This window comes from Prenolepis imparis, unplaced genomic scaffold, assembly GCF_030444845.1.
Source record: "Prenolepis imparis isolate NDT839.2.m4 unplaced genomic scaffold, iyPreImpa1.0 SCAF_4, whole genome shotgun sequence".
Lineage (NCBI taxonomy): Eukaryota > Metazoa > Arthropoda > Insecta > Hymenoptera > Formicidae > Prenolepis > Prenolepis imparis.
Window position 1 is genome coordinate 18,410,707 of NW_028141162.1, and position 18,156 is coordinate 18,428,862.

The window sequence follows — 18,156 nt, forward strand, 5'->3', positions numbered from 1 at the left end:
TTCAATAATCGGATAACCTGCATCCCTGTAACTATACAAAAGCGTATACGTAAGTAATCTTACTTAAACGGAGCAATTATAAATAATCTACTAACACGGAAAAATTAAAAAATTAAAAAAAAAAGCAGAATATATAAATTAGATATGTGCAAAGTATTTATATATATTCTAGTTGTCAGTTATATAGTTCCATCATGTAAGCTAAATTGTATATACTTTTGTGTCCTCAAATTGAAGGAGCCATAAATAATTTTTATTTTTTATAAATTTATTTTTCAAAATTATTATTATGTGAATGTTTTTTCTTCTTATATGATTTTAATATTTAATATAATTATATATTTCTGTGTCATGTATTTTATTGTAAAATATTATATAAAACATATTTAATTGAGAAATAAACAGTGTAAAGCTTTTTTCAAAAATCTAAAATTTAGAAATATATAATATATAATATATATATGTAGATGACTTAAAGGACAAATAAATATAAAATATATAAAAAATATAAATATTGTATATAAATATAAATATATATAAATAAATAAATTCTTTCTGATATTCCTTCTGAATTGAGCTTCATCCGTTGTAGTTTAATTTATGTTTATCAAATATATGTTATTCCCATCAGGTTTATATATAGCTTGCAAGTCATGTATACATTTAAGAAACGAATAACAAAGAAGCAGTTGCGAAATTAAAAATTTTAACAAATATGTATGAGCAAATCAAACGGAATGTGAATATAAAACGCAAAAAAAATTTTTATTATCTTATTATTATGTACACATGTTTTTAGAAGAAAAACTAACATCCATTGTTTTTATTTTTTCTCTTTCCTTATTTATTATTTATTATATATATATATTATATATATAATAAATATTTATTATATATTTAATTTAACATAACGGAGATATTGATTCTCGATATTTATTAGAAGGAAACTGTATTAAACAAAGGCAATTTGTTTTTAACTTTTAATTGTTATATCGAAATGATTAGAAGATGCTGCTACAATTCATGTCTACATGTTATCTGCTATATATGCAAAGAATAAAAAGAATAGTTAAAATAAAAATAAGTAACGTGTTAATATTTAAAAACTGAATTAAAAATATCTTTTAGAAAATAAGAACGCTGTATTCGCCAAATGTTCTTTATATATTTTTATACATGCATATATTTAAAAAGAAAATATATATCTAAATGTCTTATATTTAACTTACCCTCTGTTCGTTGAATTAGCTACGAGTCGTTATTTTAGCCAAAAATATATTTTGATCAATTCTGATCTTACTATTTCGAGATTTTACCATCGAACTGACACGATTGTTTTCGGCATTATAATATATATGAAGTACATATAGTTCCTTTTAATATCTTAAATACGTGGCAAGCGTGTTTTATTAGATCGATGTTACTAGATCGCGATAGAAATCAACATATATAGAAATAGTTAAACAGAGTATACTCACAAGAGATATTTTATTTTAAAATAAAATAAAATAAATATTAAATATAAAATATTACAATATAAATATTAAATATTTTGACTTTTAAAATTATTTTTCTCAAAAAGCATTCAAGAAATTCAATCAGGAAATTGTATATTATTCTATGCAAGAAAAAATATCTTTCTTTTCTCTGATTTTTATAAAGAATATATGTTATAAAGAATTTTTGTAAATAAGAACTTTTTTTCCATAATTTACTAGATTTTGCATAAAACAAATATCACATTTCACATTTTTTTCTATTTTTATCAGATCTATTTTATTTTTTATATATTTTTTCACGAATAAACTGTACTAAAAATTAGAAAAGATGTTTTACATGCTTTAATAAGAAAAATGAATAAAAAAGGTACATATCTTATTCTTTGAGGCATTTCAAATAAACATTTCATATAATTTAATCACAAAATTGATGTACATATTATATATATATATATTATATATAGCAATATACACTCACTCCAAAAAAAAGCGGTACACTTAAAATTTGGGAAAAAATTATCAAATTTCAAATGACAATAACTTCGTAAATAATAAAGATAGAAAGGTTTATAAAAAACGAAAATGAAGCTTGGAATCTCTACTTTAAGAATCTATTCATTTTAATGTTGCGAGATAAATTTATTCAAAATGGCGGATGACAAAACGAGAGCATGCAAAATTGAAAAATAATGGTCCGAGTTCGCCACGGCATATGGCGTGAGTCAAATGTCGTAACTTAATGGGATAAAAAGCATATGATAGTACAGAGTCTCCTCTTTAAAATGCTTTTTTAATCATCTCGATACGATGATTTTTCGCTGAGATTCACATTTGAATAAAAAGGCAACTTTTTACTTTACTTTATTTTATTTTTATTTACTTTATTTTTAGTGTTATATTCTTAGTGTTTACTTTATTTTATTTTATTTTACTTTACTTTATTTTACTTTTTACTTTACTTTATTTTTATTATGTACATAATTTTAATTCCTGAATTTTTATTATGTACATAATTTTAATTCCTGAATTTTTATTATGTACATAATTTTAATCCGGAATAAAAATTATGTACATAATAAAAATTCAGGAATTAAAATTATATGTACATAATTTTAATTCCAATAATTTTAATTCCCGAATTTCTATTATGTACATAATTTTAATTCTCGAATTTTTATTATGTACATAATTTTAATTCCCGAATTTCTATTATGTACATAATTTTAATTCTCGAATTTTTATTATGTACATAATTTTAATTCCTGAATTAAATTCGGGAAATTATGTACATAATTTTAATTCGGGAATAAAAATTATGTACATAATAAAAATTCAAGAATTAAAATTATGTACATAATTTTAATTCCCGAAAAATTTTTATGTTATAACATAAAATAAATTCAAAATTTAATATTAATATTTTCTCTAGACATAATTTTAATTCTGCGTGTTTAATTATATGATAGCTTAATAATAATTCGATGAATTATAAATATGTCTAGACATAATAATAATTTCTTTTCTTTCAGTATCAATTTAATTTAGTAGAATTTTTATGATGGTATTAAATAGCAAAACGGCGTGCCATACCAATCTATAATTGCTACAGGATAATGAAACAAGACTCTCCTATTATCTCTCTATCGCGCTGACGATACATAAAAAATATCGATGAAAAGTATAAGTGAAAAAGCAATAAATTGCCAAGCCTAATAAGCGCCCGTGTCTTACATGCTGTGTATTAGTTCACGCTACGAATTATTATTTTATTATTATTATATATCATTGTACAATTTGGAAACATATATATAAATTTTTGATATTATTTATATATATATATATGCACATATATGCATAAGCATATATAAAATTAACAACAAACGGGTGCTTATTAGTCTTGCTACGTTACTGCCTTCTGCTACGGAAGGCCAGAAAGCATTTTCAGGCCGAATCTCGTGTGTAGCATGTCACGTGATTAGCACGGTAGAGGAACAAGGATAACCGATGATTATCGATCCTTGTCTCTCTACCGTGCGTCCGCGTGAGCAATGCAATGGTGTGTGTACGTATACAGACATACACCACTACATAAAATCTGGGAATTAGTTTCTCAGCGTTGGCAACACTGAAACCGGAGTTTCGCGTTGTCACCGCGCGAGGTCTCCAACATCAATTCGGAGTTTGCCTGGGTCTCCTGCCGACCCCAATGGCCGCGTTCAGCGGACTCAACTGCTAAGTAGCAATCGAACGTGATTGGTTCCTACTTTAAGATCCAGCCAATCAGCATGGAATGACATCGGAAAATTTCTCAACTGTGAGTCCGCTGAACGCACCCAATCAGATTCACGAATTTTACAACAGTTGCAAAGCTGCTTTTTCTGCTGAACGCGGCCTTTGACGTTTTATTGTCATATCTGATCATATATCTGACAAAATCTCGTGCATTAATTCTGATCATATATTGAGAGATATTGATTGATCTATTCAATACATATATAGAAACATATAGAAAAAACAAAGAATATGACTATATAAGCAAATAAAAATTTCAAGAAAATCGATTCGAAAAATCAAAATGATGGAGAGAGAAAAATTGGGTGAGAGGGAGAAAGAGAGAGAGAGAGGGGTATCACAGGTGTGTTGAAAGAAGAGAAAATATGATAATTTACTTTGCATACGAGACGGTTAGTATGTCACGATTACCCTTTAACCATGACATGCGATATGCGTGATACATTTATCACTGCTGCATTCCTGTGAAGAAAAGTAATACGTGGCATCTTCAAGTAGATCTTGATCTAGTACGGCGACTTAATCTTGGCGGGGTTCATCGGTTAGATACCGAAGACGAAACATCTAGCACAAATAGGATATTATTTTTTATAGGATATTATCATTTAATGCCACATAGCACATTAAGATTGTCAGGATATAATACACTACTCTGGCAGATTGTGACGTCACTCGATAAACGCGGCAAATTCGGCCCGTCTAGGTCGTATTTCGCCTACACAAGCTCGTGAGTACACATACATACATGTTCCAATGTGAGAATTTACGCTAAGTTTGAATCACGAATGATTTTCTATTGTAATTTCATTAATATAATATATCTTCCTTACCAGAGCGTCATCAGGAGTAAACATTATTAGGATATAATACGTTACTCTAGCTGATTGTAATTATTCGATAAACGTGGCAAATTTGGGCCATCCAGATTGCATTTTGCCTACACAAGTGAGTACGCATATTCCAATGTGAGAATTTAAACTATGTTAATCTTCAAGTATAATTATTGTAACTTCGTTAACATCTATATCTTCATTCACATCATATATCTTCATTTTTTCAGACCACGTCGACATTTTTAAATAAAAAGTTCTCGCAGTCAAAATGAGTCAATTGCAGACTCATCTGATCGCTGCTGCTATCGGGGCAACTATCGGTGTTATAAGTGCAGCTAGTATCTTCATTTACCAGAAAGTTTTAGAGAAACAACAACATGCTATGAAGAATGCTCACTTAGACGAAGTTGACCGTCGCCTCACGGAATTACAAACAGAATTAGAAAGATTGAGGTAACAATAAGTACTATTATCTCTTTGCGCTAATTAATGTTTTAGATTATATATACTAGAAGACATATTTAAAATATTCAGTCAAATACTACATTAAATGATTAATTAGATATTGTATGATAATTTATAAATAAATATTGGATTTTTTCCTATTATTTTGATTTTGTAGAAATGGTAATTTTCAATGTCTGTATGTTTGAAAAAAAATATTTGATTTATATTTTATATTTTATATAATATTTTTTCATCTGAGTGATTTGTGAGAGACATATTGAAAAAATTTAATCAATTTTCAGAATATTTTACTTATTTTTTTTATTGAGAATTGATTATAAAATAATATATGATTCTTTGTCTACTTTGTCTACTTATTTTTTATTGAGAATTGATTATAAAAAAATATATGATTATTTATTGTCTTATTTTAGAGTGCAACAAGGTCAACAGAGGAAGAAGAAGCTTAGTCGTAAACATGATAATGATAATACATTTACTGCTGTAACGGATAATGATACTGATGGCTTTTCAACAGCTGCCACAGATATTGGCGATGATGAATTTTTTGATTGCTCAGATAGCGAAAATAATATAAGTGACATTGAAAGGTCAGTTTATTATTTATACATTTATTGTTCACATTTGTTTTTATATCAGAATCTTAAATTTGATTTATGAAGAAAATTTTTGTACATATTCACATAGACTTAGATTGCTTAGACTGCTTTAGATTGAAAGTTATTCTATTTGGATAATATATCTGGGCATAAGATTAATCTATAAGTCTAAAAAAATCTTTTGTACAGTAGAAATCCTAACTTTCTTTTTTTTTGTTGTACAAAAATCACAAATTTTCAAAACTTAAAAGGAAAAGGTTACATTGACCTAGTTTACATCGTGCACTTGATACGCGTATCAAATAGTAAATAACTAGTACATTGGTTCAGTTATTGGCTGATCAGCTTAAATGCACTATTTGATACGCGTATCAAGTGCTCGATGTAAACTAGGCCATAATATGCTTAGTGATGCAGGACAATTGAAGCCACCTACCTTGGATTAGACTTTTACACTTTCGATGTACATCATCATCAAGAGGGATTTGAAGAAGATGATTATCTCAAACTACGAAATTTCACAAACAGTTATCCGGATAATGTAGATGTAGTGTGGAGATATGCCAGAAGTTGTTACAAATATTCGAATTGCATCACTGATCCAAGCGAAAAAAAAATTATAATCTGCGCAGGTATGTTATTGAATTTATGTACAAATTGAATCTCTGATTACGTTTGCGGATAGAAGTACTTAATTATAATAATTATTTTCCCAGGAATTAATGCCTGTGAGAAGCTTCTTACTTTATCAAACGCGTATCTGCATAAATGGTACGCTATACTTGTGGGTGTATATGGTGAATATTTGCCAATATCAGAGAGAATAAAGAACGGTTACCGTTTCAAGGAACACGTAATGAAGGCCTTAGAAATACGTCCAGATGATGCTGATCTACATCATTTACTTGGCAGATTCAGATATGAGGTGGCTAACTTAGGTTGGCTAGAAAGAAAGGTATACATTTTGATCACATGATTTAATAGCTCACATACCGTTATACGAAGTATGTAATTTGCAACTAGCAGCTACATATTTTTTCTTAAAAACATTTATATGTTTTCTTTACACCAATTGATTCTTTTTATTATTTTGTGCATAAATTATTAAGGTGATAGAATATTAAGGTAAGATTATCAGAAAATTAGCATTTTACGAGATATTTCATAGTTTATGTAAGATTATGTCAAATTAAAATATAAAATATCTCGTAAACTATTCACTTTTTGATCATCCTACCCTCATAACTTTTTATGCAAAATATTGTGAGGAATCGATTTATATATAAAAAATATGGTGATTCTATTTAAAAAATTCAAATTGATATTTTTATAAAAAACTTTTTTCAAATTTTTTTATTGCATGTTATAACTTGTGTAAAATAGATTAATTTTCATTATATAAACTTTTGTAAACTGTCAGAAACGTCTCAAAAATCGTGCGGCCCGTTACGCTGAACACTCTGTATATATAATGTTAATTTTTTGATGATTTTTTGTGATATTTTAAAGGTCGCCACAACATTATTCTCGGAGCCACCAAGTGCCTCATTCGAAGATGCAATTGATAGCTTCCAGAAAGCGGAAAGCTTTTCAACCAAAGTAAATCTGCAGAATCGACTATTTTTAAGCAAATGTTACGTAGCATTGAGCAAGTATGAATTGGCTTGCGAGTGGTTGAAGAAAATTTGCGACTTATCAGTTGTGAGCAAAGATGATGAAAAGATACAAAGCGAGGCTCATCCACTTCTTCTCAAATATTCGGAATATCAGTAACATGGGACATGGGAGTTTTAATAGATCTGGATATATTCATATGTTCCCTCTTCTCTTTCTTTATTTCCCTCAACATATTAATTATGTGATATACATGAACAATTTGTAGTTAAATATAAGCAAGGGACAGGAAGAAGGGAAAGGAAATGTACAAGTAATTTTAGTTATACGGACAGAAATATATAACACTTTTATCATCAATAAACTTTTATATAAAATTGTTCAAAATGGCTATTACATCGCTTTATTTAAAAATATAAAATAGTATGAAATAGTATGAAATATTTTATACATAGAAAACAAGTTTATAATGAAATACTAAAAAAATACATTTTAAAATTTTGTTGGACAATTTTATCATCTAAGTATTGGGCCTATTGTGCGCTTTTATTATACGTATCTTATATTTTAAAAAATTTGTAAATTTATTATATTATAATTATGATTTTATCTTTTTATATTATCTATTACCTAATAAAAATAATGCGATATAATATAATAAATGTGCAAATTATTTCATATGTTCTCCCTTATTTCCCCTTTCCTTCTCTTTTCCTTTTCCTCTCTCTCTGCTCTATAGAATTATAAATATTTGCGATATTTTAATTTACAAAAATATGTTAATATACTTGAATATATAAATAATAAATATATAATATATATATATAAATATATATATATATATATATTTTACTTAAGTATGTAGATTTTACCTCACATTACTGTTAAAAATAAATATTTTTGTGTTTAAAAAAAAATATTTTTATTTTTTAAGATCAAAAATGGGTAAAAAAAATGCCAAGTCTTTCTCTAAAAATTAATGCACAGAAGTGATGTTTTAGTGTATATTTTGTTGTTTAAATCTATTTTTTCTATAAGATTGATATGAGAAAATTGTGTTTATTAGGAATAAAATATAAAATATAAAAGATACATATTAAATTTAAATAGACGCCAAAGAGTCAAACGCGGATGTTAAAATGCGTCAATTTCGATGAAATTAATTTTTAATCGAAACTCAATAGTACTCGAGGCACAAATTTTTGTTGGTACGATCATGAAAATAATTTTTATATCGAGAATATTTAATTTTTTATATTTTTCCACACAATTTTCGAGAAATTAATAATCCCTTATATTCTCTTCCCCTCCTATAGAAGTGTAGACAAGAAAAATATTAGGTCGAAGTTGTTGAATCTGGAAATTGACGCACTATTTAAATTTGTGTCTATTTAAATTTAATATATATCTCACATTTAGGAGTATTAGTAAGTCATATTAGTTTATAAAATATAAATTATATTATACAATTTTTAATCTATTTTGATAGCAATAATATTTTGATGATAGCTGGAAAGACAACATAATTAAAGTAATCGAAAATAAAAAAAACTTATTAATTCTCACATATTTTATTGTATTTAAAAAAAATACTAGAGTATAAAAATACTAAAAATAATACAATATATTATGTATAATATATATATATATATATTTATGTATAAAAAGCAGGGACCCGGACCGAACCGGAACCAAAACCGATAACCGTTCCATAATCGTTTTTTTAGTAGAATCGAAACCGTAAACCGTATTGAAATTTTATTAAATTTATAACACCGGATATTTAAATTATTTTCGGTTTACGGTTCTTTTCGGTATTTTTTTCTAATCTTTTGCGCAAAGGCAGTTATCATGACGGAAATGTCATGATAACTGCCTCCTCGAATACAATTAAAAATAAATTATTTTTAAAATGTTCTTAAACGCATGTATTATCGCAATAACGACAGTTATTATGAGGATCGTATGTTTTCCGTTATATCCGTACGGAAAACATACGATCCTCATAACTATCGTTATTGCGATAATACATGCGTTTAAGAACATTTAAAAAATAATTTATTTTTAATTGTATTCGAGGAGGCAGTTATCATGACATTTCCGTCATTTGCAATACATATATAATATATATAATATAATATAGATACATATATAAATATATTTTTGTGTATAATATGAAGTGTTGTTTATTTATATGTCAAAAAATTAATAATAATTTTTTAAAGTAATATAATTTAGAAATTAATTTAATTAGAAAAACGAAAAGTAAAAATTTTAAAAACCGGAACCGTAATCGAAAAAATTGTAATTTAAACGATTTCGGTTTCCTTTATTTATCAAAAAACCGAAACTGGAACCGGAACAGTTATTAAATATTTTATTAAACCGTAACCGAAACCGAACCCTAATTTTGTTTCGGTCCGGATCCCTGATAAAAAATAATTGATTTTGCCAGGGGAAAACTCTCCAATTTTTTATCGAGATGATACAGCCCTCCTATACTCAACAGATCAATAATGGTCCAACACAGCCTCTACCAACTCAACTGGTAGAGACCAGACAGAGAGTGAGGGTGAAAGAGGTAGCAGGGTTGAAGCCTATAATAAAATCAAGGAGAAGCCAGTAAAGACACACGATGTTTTCGAAAGAAACAGTGGAGATCCAGTGTTCATAAAAGGTGCTTCAATTGTACAGTGCACATGTGAAAGTGAGTTTCTAAAACTTTTGTCTTTTAATGTAAATATTTTTTGCCATCTCTAGTCCAAAAGCAGACGCGAGAAGTCAATTTAAATTTCCTTATTTCTTCATATATGAATTATAAATGTGAGATATCATTTTTATTGTGTGTTCTTGTGTCAAAATCGTTGTCATGATAATTGTTCTCGGAAAATAAATAATGAATTCTCAACATAAATAAAAAGTGAGACAAAGATCCAGTGCGAATAATAATCGCACCTAAAAATCCCTAAAACAATTATTCTTGACGATCGCAACTGAGACGTATACGCAATTTTTCATTTGCAATGCAACGAATGGGTCATACCATATACTTTTCAAGAGAAATACGAGTTCGTTGTCGCCCGTGGACGAGAGTTGACATAAAGCGAACATATTCAAGCGTGTTTTAGCGTGTGATATCTGGCTTATCAAAAAAAAAAATATATATAAATAAACATATAAGAAATTTAACAGATTTATAAGATAAAAAATAATAAGGCTCTACGCATAATAGAAAAAATATTAGGAATAGGAATAAATATTAAATATATATTAAAGAAATAGGAATTAATAATTTTTTAATCTAAAAATTATAAAAAAAATTTTTTAAAAATTTTTCTAAAAATTTTTTTAAATCTCGAGATATATTAAATAACGTACAATGAAAAAAAATAAAATAAAGAATAAAGTATCAATATAAAAATTGTGTCATTTAGCCATAACAATTAAAAATATTTAATTTTTACTTATCAAATTTAAACATATCCATAAATTGCAGATTAAAAAATTATGAAAAGATATTATGTGTATGTGTTGTATTATTCTAAATGATAAATTTTTTATATTTATAGAAATATTTTTCTAAATATATCTTCTAAAAATAAAAACATTGATATATAATTAAATAAAGACATTGATAAGTAAAACTTGATATCCAAATCTTTCTACAGTTTATTTGTTATAAGACATCTTCTTAAGATATTATATATATACATATATGTATGTACGTACACGCAATACGTAACACACGTTGACATTTGTTTAATGTTTTTCGAAAATATATATCTTTATCGACATTGCCAAATTTAATCCAGTGCAATGAAAAACGTATACATTTCCAATTGCGAATATCATATACAAAAAAGTGTTCAAGAATCTATTTTCAGAAGCGTATACGCATTTTGATCGTACAAAACATGTGCATATATGCAATATTGCGAACGAATTCAAGAATAAGGCCCAGAATCGTGTATGAAATCAGCCGAAAATTTTGTACTCAGATATACATACATACATATATATACATATATTATTTTCAGAATATCCATTTCGAGATTGTGATGCGTGACATTTTACGTGGTACACTATACTGTGCTTTGTGGTATGGTAGCATAGTAGCAGGTCTTTTATTCATTGCCTGTCCACTTCTACCATTGTTGTTGTTTAGTCCGCCGAGATTTCGAAAATGTGGAGATCTCTTATTTTCGTGCTGGGAACTTTATCCCACCGTAAGTAAATTTATATTAATTCTAATAATATTATTTGAAACGGAAAAAGTATATTTTAAATATGCAAAATACAAAAATATTAGGCATTTAAAATTTTTAATTTTCATTTTAAGGCTCCTGAGTCTCCCCACGGCCATGTTATGTACACTCGGCCAAAAAAAATACGGTACATTTAAAAAGTAGTAAAAAATTATGAAAGATCAAGAATTTATAACTCAGCTAATAATTATGATATCGAGGTGTTTAAAAAACGAAAATAAAGCTTGGAGTCTGTAGTTTAAAAACATTTTTGTGCCGATTACGTGGAATGATCAGTTTTGCAACGACAAATGACAGAATGAGAACGTGCAAAACTGATAAATAGAAGGTCTACTTTCCTGAATTGCACGGCGTAAATCAGTTGACGTAGCTCAATGAGATAAAAAACACGTGAAAATTTAAACTTTTCTCTTTAAAATGCGCTGTGGCGGAACTCGATACGATAATTTTTCGCTGAGTTATCTCAATTTGAAAAAAGTCGGTTTTTTAACGACAAATTATGATTTAAAATGTGTATCGGCTATTTTTATCAATTCGAACCGTTGCAATTCTATTCAAGAATGTTGCATTGAATGCGGGATGTTTCAAAGCGATGCAAATCGTATCGGGCATCTTGCGCAAACAAAGTCCGAGTAGGATATTCGCGGAGTTCGGCACTACTTCCTTGGAGATCGGAGAGTATCCATGAGGATTTCCCCGTGTAAAAAAAGAAAAAAAAAAAAGAAAGAAAAAAAAAGAAAAGAAAGAAAGAAATCTTTTTTTTTTACGCGGGAAATCCTCATGGATATCCTCCAAAGTCGTAAACCGCGAAAACCCCGCGAATATTTTACTCGGACTTTGTTTGCGCGAGATGCTCTGCACGATTTGCATCGCTTCGGAACATCCCGCATTCAATGCAACATTCTTGAATAAAATTGTCACGGTTCAAATTGATAAAGGTAGCAGATACACATTTTAAATCATAATTTGTCGTTAAAAACCGACTTTTTTAAAATTGAGATAACTCAGCGAAAAATTGTCGTATCGAGTTCCACCAAACCGCATTTTAAAGAGAAAAGTTTGAATTTTCATGTGCTTGTTATCCCATTGAGCTACGTCAACTGCTTCACGCCGTGCAATTCAGGAAAGTGGACCTTCTATTTATCACTTTTGCAGGTTCTCACTTTATCATTTGTCATTTCAAAACTGATCATTCCACGTAATTGGCACTCAAGTTTTTTCAAACTACAGACTTCAAGCTTTATTTTCATTTTTTAAACACCTCCATATCATAATTATTAGCTGAGTTATAAATTCTTAAACTTTCACAATTTTTTACTACTTTTTAAGTGTACCGCTTTTTTTGGCCGAGTGTATATAATGAAAAATGGAAAAGTTATGTATGTTTCCGAGGTATTTTAAGAGAAGTGCTAGAGCCATCTTAAGTGCTGTTTCATCGAAATATCTTTTTATTTCGAAATGGCGTCTAAGAATTTTTAGCGTGTGTTTTCTCGCCTCTGACGTCACAATTTTAATATGGTCAGCGATGAGGAGCCAGAAACCTTAAATATGCATTTATTTCAAGTAATCGCATCTCTGATACAATTGGGTCTCGATCGATATGAAAAACTTAAATTTATAGGATCTTACATGTTTTTTTTAGGCCCTGTTGAGCATGCTCGGCGTAAAAATCCATGTGTCCGGTGATCATATATCCCCTCACGAATCGGCCGTACTCGTGATGAATCACAGAACAAGGGTGGACTGGAACTTCTTATGGGCTGCAATGTATCAAACATGTCTGCCCAATGTGGCCTGTCATAGATTGAAGTTTATTTTAAAGGATCCTATACGGCATATTCCTGGTCCTGGTAAGTGCGTTTTGATTTTCCTCGTATCCCCACAATTGTAGAGGTGTTCCATAATTACTGGTACAATCTCTGGGAAGATGATGATTCTGTATGAAAGAATATATAAGAGAGTCGAAAATGTAGAATAATATTTTTTCATATAAGACTTTGTTTCTGAGAAAATTAACTCTAAAATTTAACAAATTAGTAACATTTATGTTTTATTAAATTCAAAAATAATCTCCAATGACCTTTTATTATGTCATATTTGTCTTGACTGCGACTTTTGACATTAAATAGAAAACTAAAAAATTGTATATAAAACATTGAGATAAACTTTTTGTTAGCAAAGAGAAAAACAATTATATAAATATAAAAAAAATTTTATATATGTATATATCAATAATTATTGTTGAGATAAATATATGATAATAAATGTATTATATAAAAAATCATTAGAGATCTTTGACTTGATAGCAATTATTAACGACTATATTTACCTTAGGGGATACGATTTAGTATAGTTTCCTTTATATATGTGTGTGTTATATATATGTGTGAGTGTATAATGCTTCCTATGTATTTATAACAGGATGGATAATGCAAATGAATGGTTTCCTTTATATAACGCGACATTGGGAAGAGGATCAAGGCCGATTGTCGCGTACTCTTGATTATTTGATCGCATTGGACAGTCGCACCCAGTTGCTGATATTTCCCGAGGGCACTGATTTGACGAAGAGCAGTAAGGAGAAGTCGGACAAGTATGCCGTGGAGCATCATTTACCACGATATACGTATACCCTGCATCCGAAAACGACGGGTTTCGCTTATCTCGCCCAGCATCTTCAGCAGGCGAGCTTTCTCGATGCCGTGTACGACTTAACGATAGCATATCCGGATTATATACCGCAATCGGAAATCGATCTGATTAGAGGTAAATTTCCGGACGAGGTGCACTTTCATATAAGACGAATATCGTCCGCGGATATACCTATGCACGATTTGACTTTGAGGAAATGGCTGGAGAACAGATGGTCCGAGAAGGAGAGAATATTGAAGCAATTTTACGAACGGAAAGCATTCTCCGACGAAATTTGGCCGGTAACGAAAACGTTCCCGTTACGGGCCGCATTTGGATTCTGGAGTATATTAACAGGTATATGAATATAAGTCTCTTGAGAAATGAATATGATCTTTCACTGACAGAAAAAAATATAAAAAAATTATATGCAGGATGTCCCATTTTATTTTAAACAGTGAACTCTGAAAATCACGGGATTTTAGAAAATGTATTAGATTGTAGGGTTTCGAAGGGGATATAATATCGTGATCTACTCAATTGCCTTTATTAGACACGTGGCATTTTTCAAGGTCACTTAGAAGGTCACTTAGAAGGTCACTTAGAAGTCAACCTAATTTGATCTCTACAACAAATATATAGCTGCAATTTATATATTCTTTCTTAAGGCTCCTGGGTAGAGAACCTCAAGGAGAGAGAAGCGACAACTGGTCACGTGACCAGCTATTCGTGATTGGCTGGCATAATATGTACTATTTGGACATTGCGACGCCAATGCAGTATAACCTCACAGTACGTCACACATTTGACATTTTTCGGTGTGCACCGCGTATACTGCATTGGCGTCGCATGTCCAAATAGTACATATTATGCCAGCCAATCACGAATAGCTGGTCACGTGACCAGTTGTCGCTTCTCTCTCCTTGAGGTTCTCTACTCCTGGGTGCTCACCGCGGCCATATTGGATTGTGACGTCATAGGCGAGAAAGCACACGCTGAAAATTCTTAGATGCCATTTTTTAATGAAAAGATATTTCGATTAAACAGCACTTCAGATGGCTTTAGCACACTCTTAAAAACCCCCGAAAACTATCCTTTTCCCTTTATAATCAATCAACATCTGTAAAATGATCGAGATATCAGACTTTGACATGCGAAATGACTGCGCATGTGCAAAGACCAGACGGACTGGGCTTCATAATATTACATTTTACAGCTGTTGATTGATTATAAAGGGGAAAGGATAGTTTTCGGGGTTTTTTAAGAGTGTGCTAAAGCCATCTGAAGTGCTGTTTCATCGAAATATTTTTTTATTTCGAAATGGCATCTAAGAAATTTTAGCGTGTGTTTTCTCGCCTCTGACGTCACGATTTCGACATGGTCGGAAAGGAGCCAGGAGCCTTAAAAACAACTATGTATTTTCTTAGCACTAATTGATTCCTTTAATTATTTTGTGCATAAAAGTACTGTGCATAAAAGAGATAAAGTCATCGATGGTTCCATTAAAAAAAAGACTAGGTTGACATCTAAATAATCTTGAAAAACGTTACCCAAAAGCAATAACCCGAAAGATCACGATATTATGCTCCCGTCGTGAAATCTTACAACTTTGGCCTGATGCATTTTTTTTCTAAAATCCCATAATTTGACAGATATTTGACTGTTCAAAATAAAATGAAACCTTGTATATATACATATAATACATATAAAAAAAAAAAGAAAATAATAAAAACAATTTTTTAAATGTTTTTTATTAGGTATGATGATACTGTTACTCATCATTTCTCCGATCTTCCAATTGTGGGCTTTGATTCAGGCAGTGTTTTTCATCGGACTGTCGATTCTTAGTACGGGCTTTAATCAGATTGAGATGGGATGGTACTGGCGCTGGAAAAGTTATACTTTTCAAACTAAACGTAGTTAGTTGAGATATATTATATTTTTATTTATAAAGTCTAGAAGTGTCGAGAAGAATTCTAACTCTTTATATCTCTGTGATAACATTGTACATAAGATCATAAAATTAGAAGAAAGGCACATTATTTCAAGAATTTTGTGTAACATCACATTTTGAACATATAATTATGTATGTTTTAATTATTTTACATTTCTATATCTTGCTATCGTGGAACTTTAAAAATAGTAATATAGTAAAAATGAAAGAATAAGAATAATATTGGTATTAGAAATCTATTTGCAAAATTGTAAAATATCGATATAAAGATATTTTTATTATTTTAATCTTTATTTGCAAAAATCGTGGATTTGTATTTGAATCACTATTGAGAAATTATGTATTTCTCAAGGAATTCATATCTTTTATCTGCAAATTTATCATACTTTTCTTATAAGATGTAAAAATATCACATTTTTAAATATAAAGTAACTGCAATATTAAATATTCCATGTTAAAATAAAATTTTTTAACAGGAATATACATTACTCAAGAAAAAATAAAGAATGATTTTTGTTCATTGAACGTTATTTAACTTGAAAATATTATAACGTGATGAAAAATAATTGCGAAATAATTTAATTAAATAAAATAATAATAATTAAAATAGCACTTTAAAAGCAGTGTCTCTATTTTTCTTTTTAAAATTGAATACTTTTAAAGAACAACTTGTTCTTTAAATATTAACCGAACGCAATTTTATAAAAATTTTTTAAAATACATTTTTAAATGTATTTAAAAATTTTCAAATTAAACAATTTTCGATGAGAAAAGCGTTCCTTATTTTTTTCATGTAATGTATTTCATAAAAATATATCTACTTTTTTATTATATATATTGTATAAATTTCTTTTAGAAATTTTCTTGTCAAAAGAGAATAGCAATATTTTGGAAAATCTATTAGTTTTTATCACAACAAATTTCTGATAAATGTATATGATATATCTGATATATAAACAAATGAAATATTGATATAAACACATTACATATTGATGTAAAATTTTTACCTGTATAAATTTCATAATAGTGACGATCGAGTGACGAGATATAAGCAGTATAAAGTTTCCATACAATTAATTTTTTCTATGTGCGAGTTTTATGTGTAATACGTATATTTTTTTGTTTAATGTCAAATCGTTATATTTTTTGAACTATATATATGTGCAGAATATTTTCAATATAAAACATATATAAACATAATAGGCAATATTATGCAGTTTATAGTAGATATATCTTAGAAAATATTTGTTGTTTCCCTGATGTTTCTCTCGATTAGAAAGTGTAGTTTAATTATCAAACGATTTTTCGAACATAACGAAAAGTGAATTCATGTGCCAAACAAATAAGCAGTAAAAAAAAAAGAGATAAAAGAAAGAATGAGCAAAATAAAGAGAGAATAAGGAGAAAAGTGGGGGAGGGAAAGAGATGATGAGGACAGTAAAAAAAGGGAAAGTAGAAAAATGATGATATATATATATATATATATGTATAATTAGTACCTGGAATAATATTCAATCAAATAAATCATTTGTTTTTATATAGCTCTAAATTCAAGACACAGAGTGTTCTATTTACTTTTAAATAAATCGAATATATGTATATTGTATATTTTATATATATATAATATATAAATATAAATATAAATATATATATATATATACATATATTTATTTAAATAAATATATATATATTATTTTAAGTTTAAATAAATAAATAAATAAAATATTTATTTAAATTTATTTATATTTATATTCATTTATTTATATTTATTTTATAATTAATTAATTTCTTCTCTAAATTCAAGATCCAGAATCCTGTGTAATTTTATGCGTGACATGTTTTAATGTACCTATACATGTATCCTCTGATATATATTGTGATTTTTACTTTAATGTATTTTATATGCGCCCTCAAATTTTTTCTCTATTACACAACATGTAAAATTAATAATAGGATTTTGTTTTCCAAATTTTGTCGAATTATATAGATATTTAATGTGGG

The 18,156-nt window shown here is 28.5% G+C and overlaps 2 protein-coding genes across 4 annotated transcripts; both read left to right on the forward strand.

The window, feature by feature from the left end:
* The first annotated feature begins 3,882 nt into the window (after positions 1 to 3,882).
* On the forward strand, positions 3,883 to 7,669 carry LOC145935178 (regulator of microtubule dynamics protein 1). Its single transcript, XM_083036295.1, has 7 exons — positions 3,883 to 4,518; positions 4,625 to 4,736; positions 4,852 to 5,077; positions 5,506 to 5,682; positions 6,109 to 6,323; positions 6,408 to 6,646; positions 7,201 to 7,669. The coding sequence occupies exons 3-7, from the start codon at positions 4,893 to 4,895 to the stop codon at positions 7,462 to 7,464; spliced, it is 1,080 nt and encodes a 359-aa protein (XP_082892421.1). The 5' UTR covers positions 3,883 to 4,518; positions 4,625 to 4,736; positions 4,852 to 4,892; the 3' UTR covers positions 7,465 to 7,669.
* Positions 7,670 to 9,813: 2,144 nt separating this feature from the next.
* LOC145935125 (lysocardiolipin acyltransferase 1) lies at positions 9,814 to 16,863 on the forward strand. 3 transcript variants are annotated; one of them, XM_083036227.1, is made up of 5 exons: positions 9,814 to 10,012; positions 11,343 to 11,531; positions 13,213 to 13,420; positions 13,992 to 14,558; positions 15,959 to 16,858. In XM_083036227.1, the coding sequence occupies exons 2-5, from the start codon at positions 11,364 to 11,366 to the stop codon at positions 16,123 to 16,125; spliced, it is 1,110 nt and encodes a 369-aa protein (XP_082892353.1). In that variant the 5' UTR covers positions 9,814 to 10,012; positions 11,343 to 11,363; the 3' UTR covers positions 16,126 to 16,858. The 3 variants fall into 3 exon arrangements, with proteins under 3 accessions (XP_082892353.1, XP_082892354.1, XP_082892356.1); XM_083036228.1 differs by lacking the exon at positions 9,814 to 10,012 and adding an exon at positions 11,069 to 11,272 and having other exon boundaries at positions 15,959 to 16,859; XM_083036230.1 differs by lacking the exons at positions 9,814 to 10,012; positions 11,343 to 11,531 and adding an exon at positions 12,951 to 13,133 and having other exon boundaries at positions 15,959 to 16,863.
* Positions 16,864 to 18,156: the final 1,293 nt, after the last annotated feature.

Excerpts from the sequence above, each read along its gene's own strand:
- LOC145935178 (XM_083036295.1), top strand. The coding sequence starts at position 4,893 with ATGAGTCAATTGCAGACTCATCTGATCGCTGCTGCTATCGGGGCAACT. Across the intron at positions 5,078-5,505 it reads ACAGAATTAGAAAGATTGAG|AGTGCAACAAGGTCAACAGA; the intron begins GTAACAATAAGT and ends GTCTTATTTTAG. Across the intron at positions 5,683-6,108 it reads AATATAAGTGACATTGAAAG|GACAATTGAAGCCACCTACC; the intron begins GTCAGTTTATTA and ends TTAGTGATGCAG.
- LOC145935125 (XM_083036227.1), top strand. The coding sequence starts at position 11,364 with ATGCGTGACATTTTACGTGGTACACTATACTGTGCTTTGTGGTATGGT. Across the intron at positions 11,532-13,212 it reads GCTGGGAACTTTATCCCACC|GCCCTGTTGAGCATGCTCGG; the intron begins GTAAGTAAATTT and ends TGTTTTTTTTAG. Across the intron at positions 14,559-15,958 it reads ATTCTGGAGTATATTAACAG|GTATGATGATACTGTTACTC; the intron begins GTATATGAATAT and ends GTTTTTTATTAG.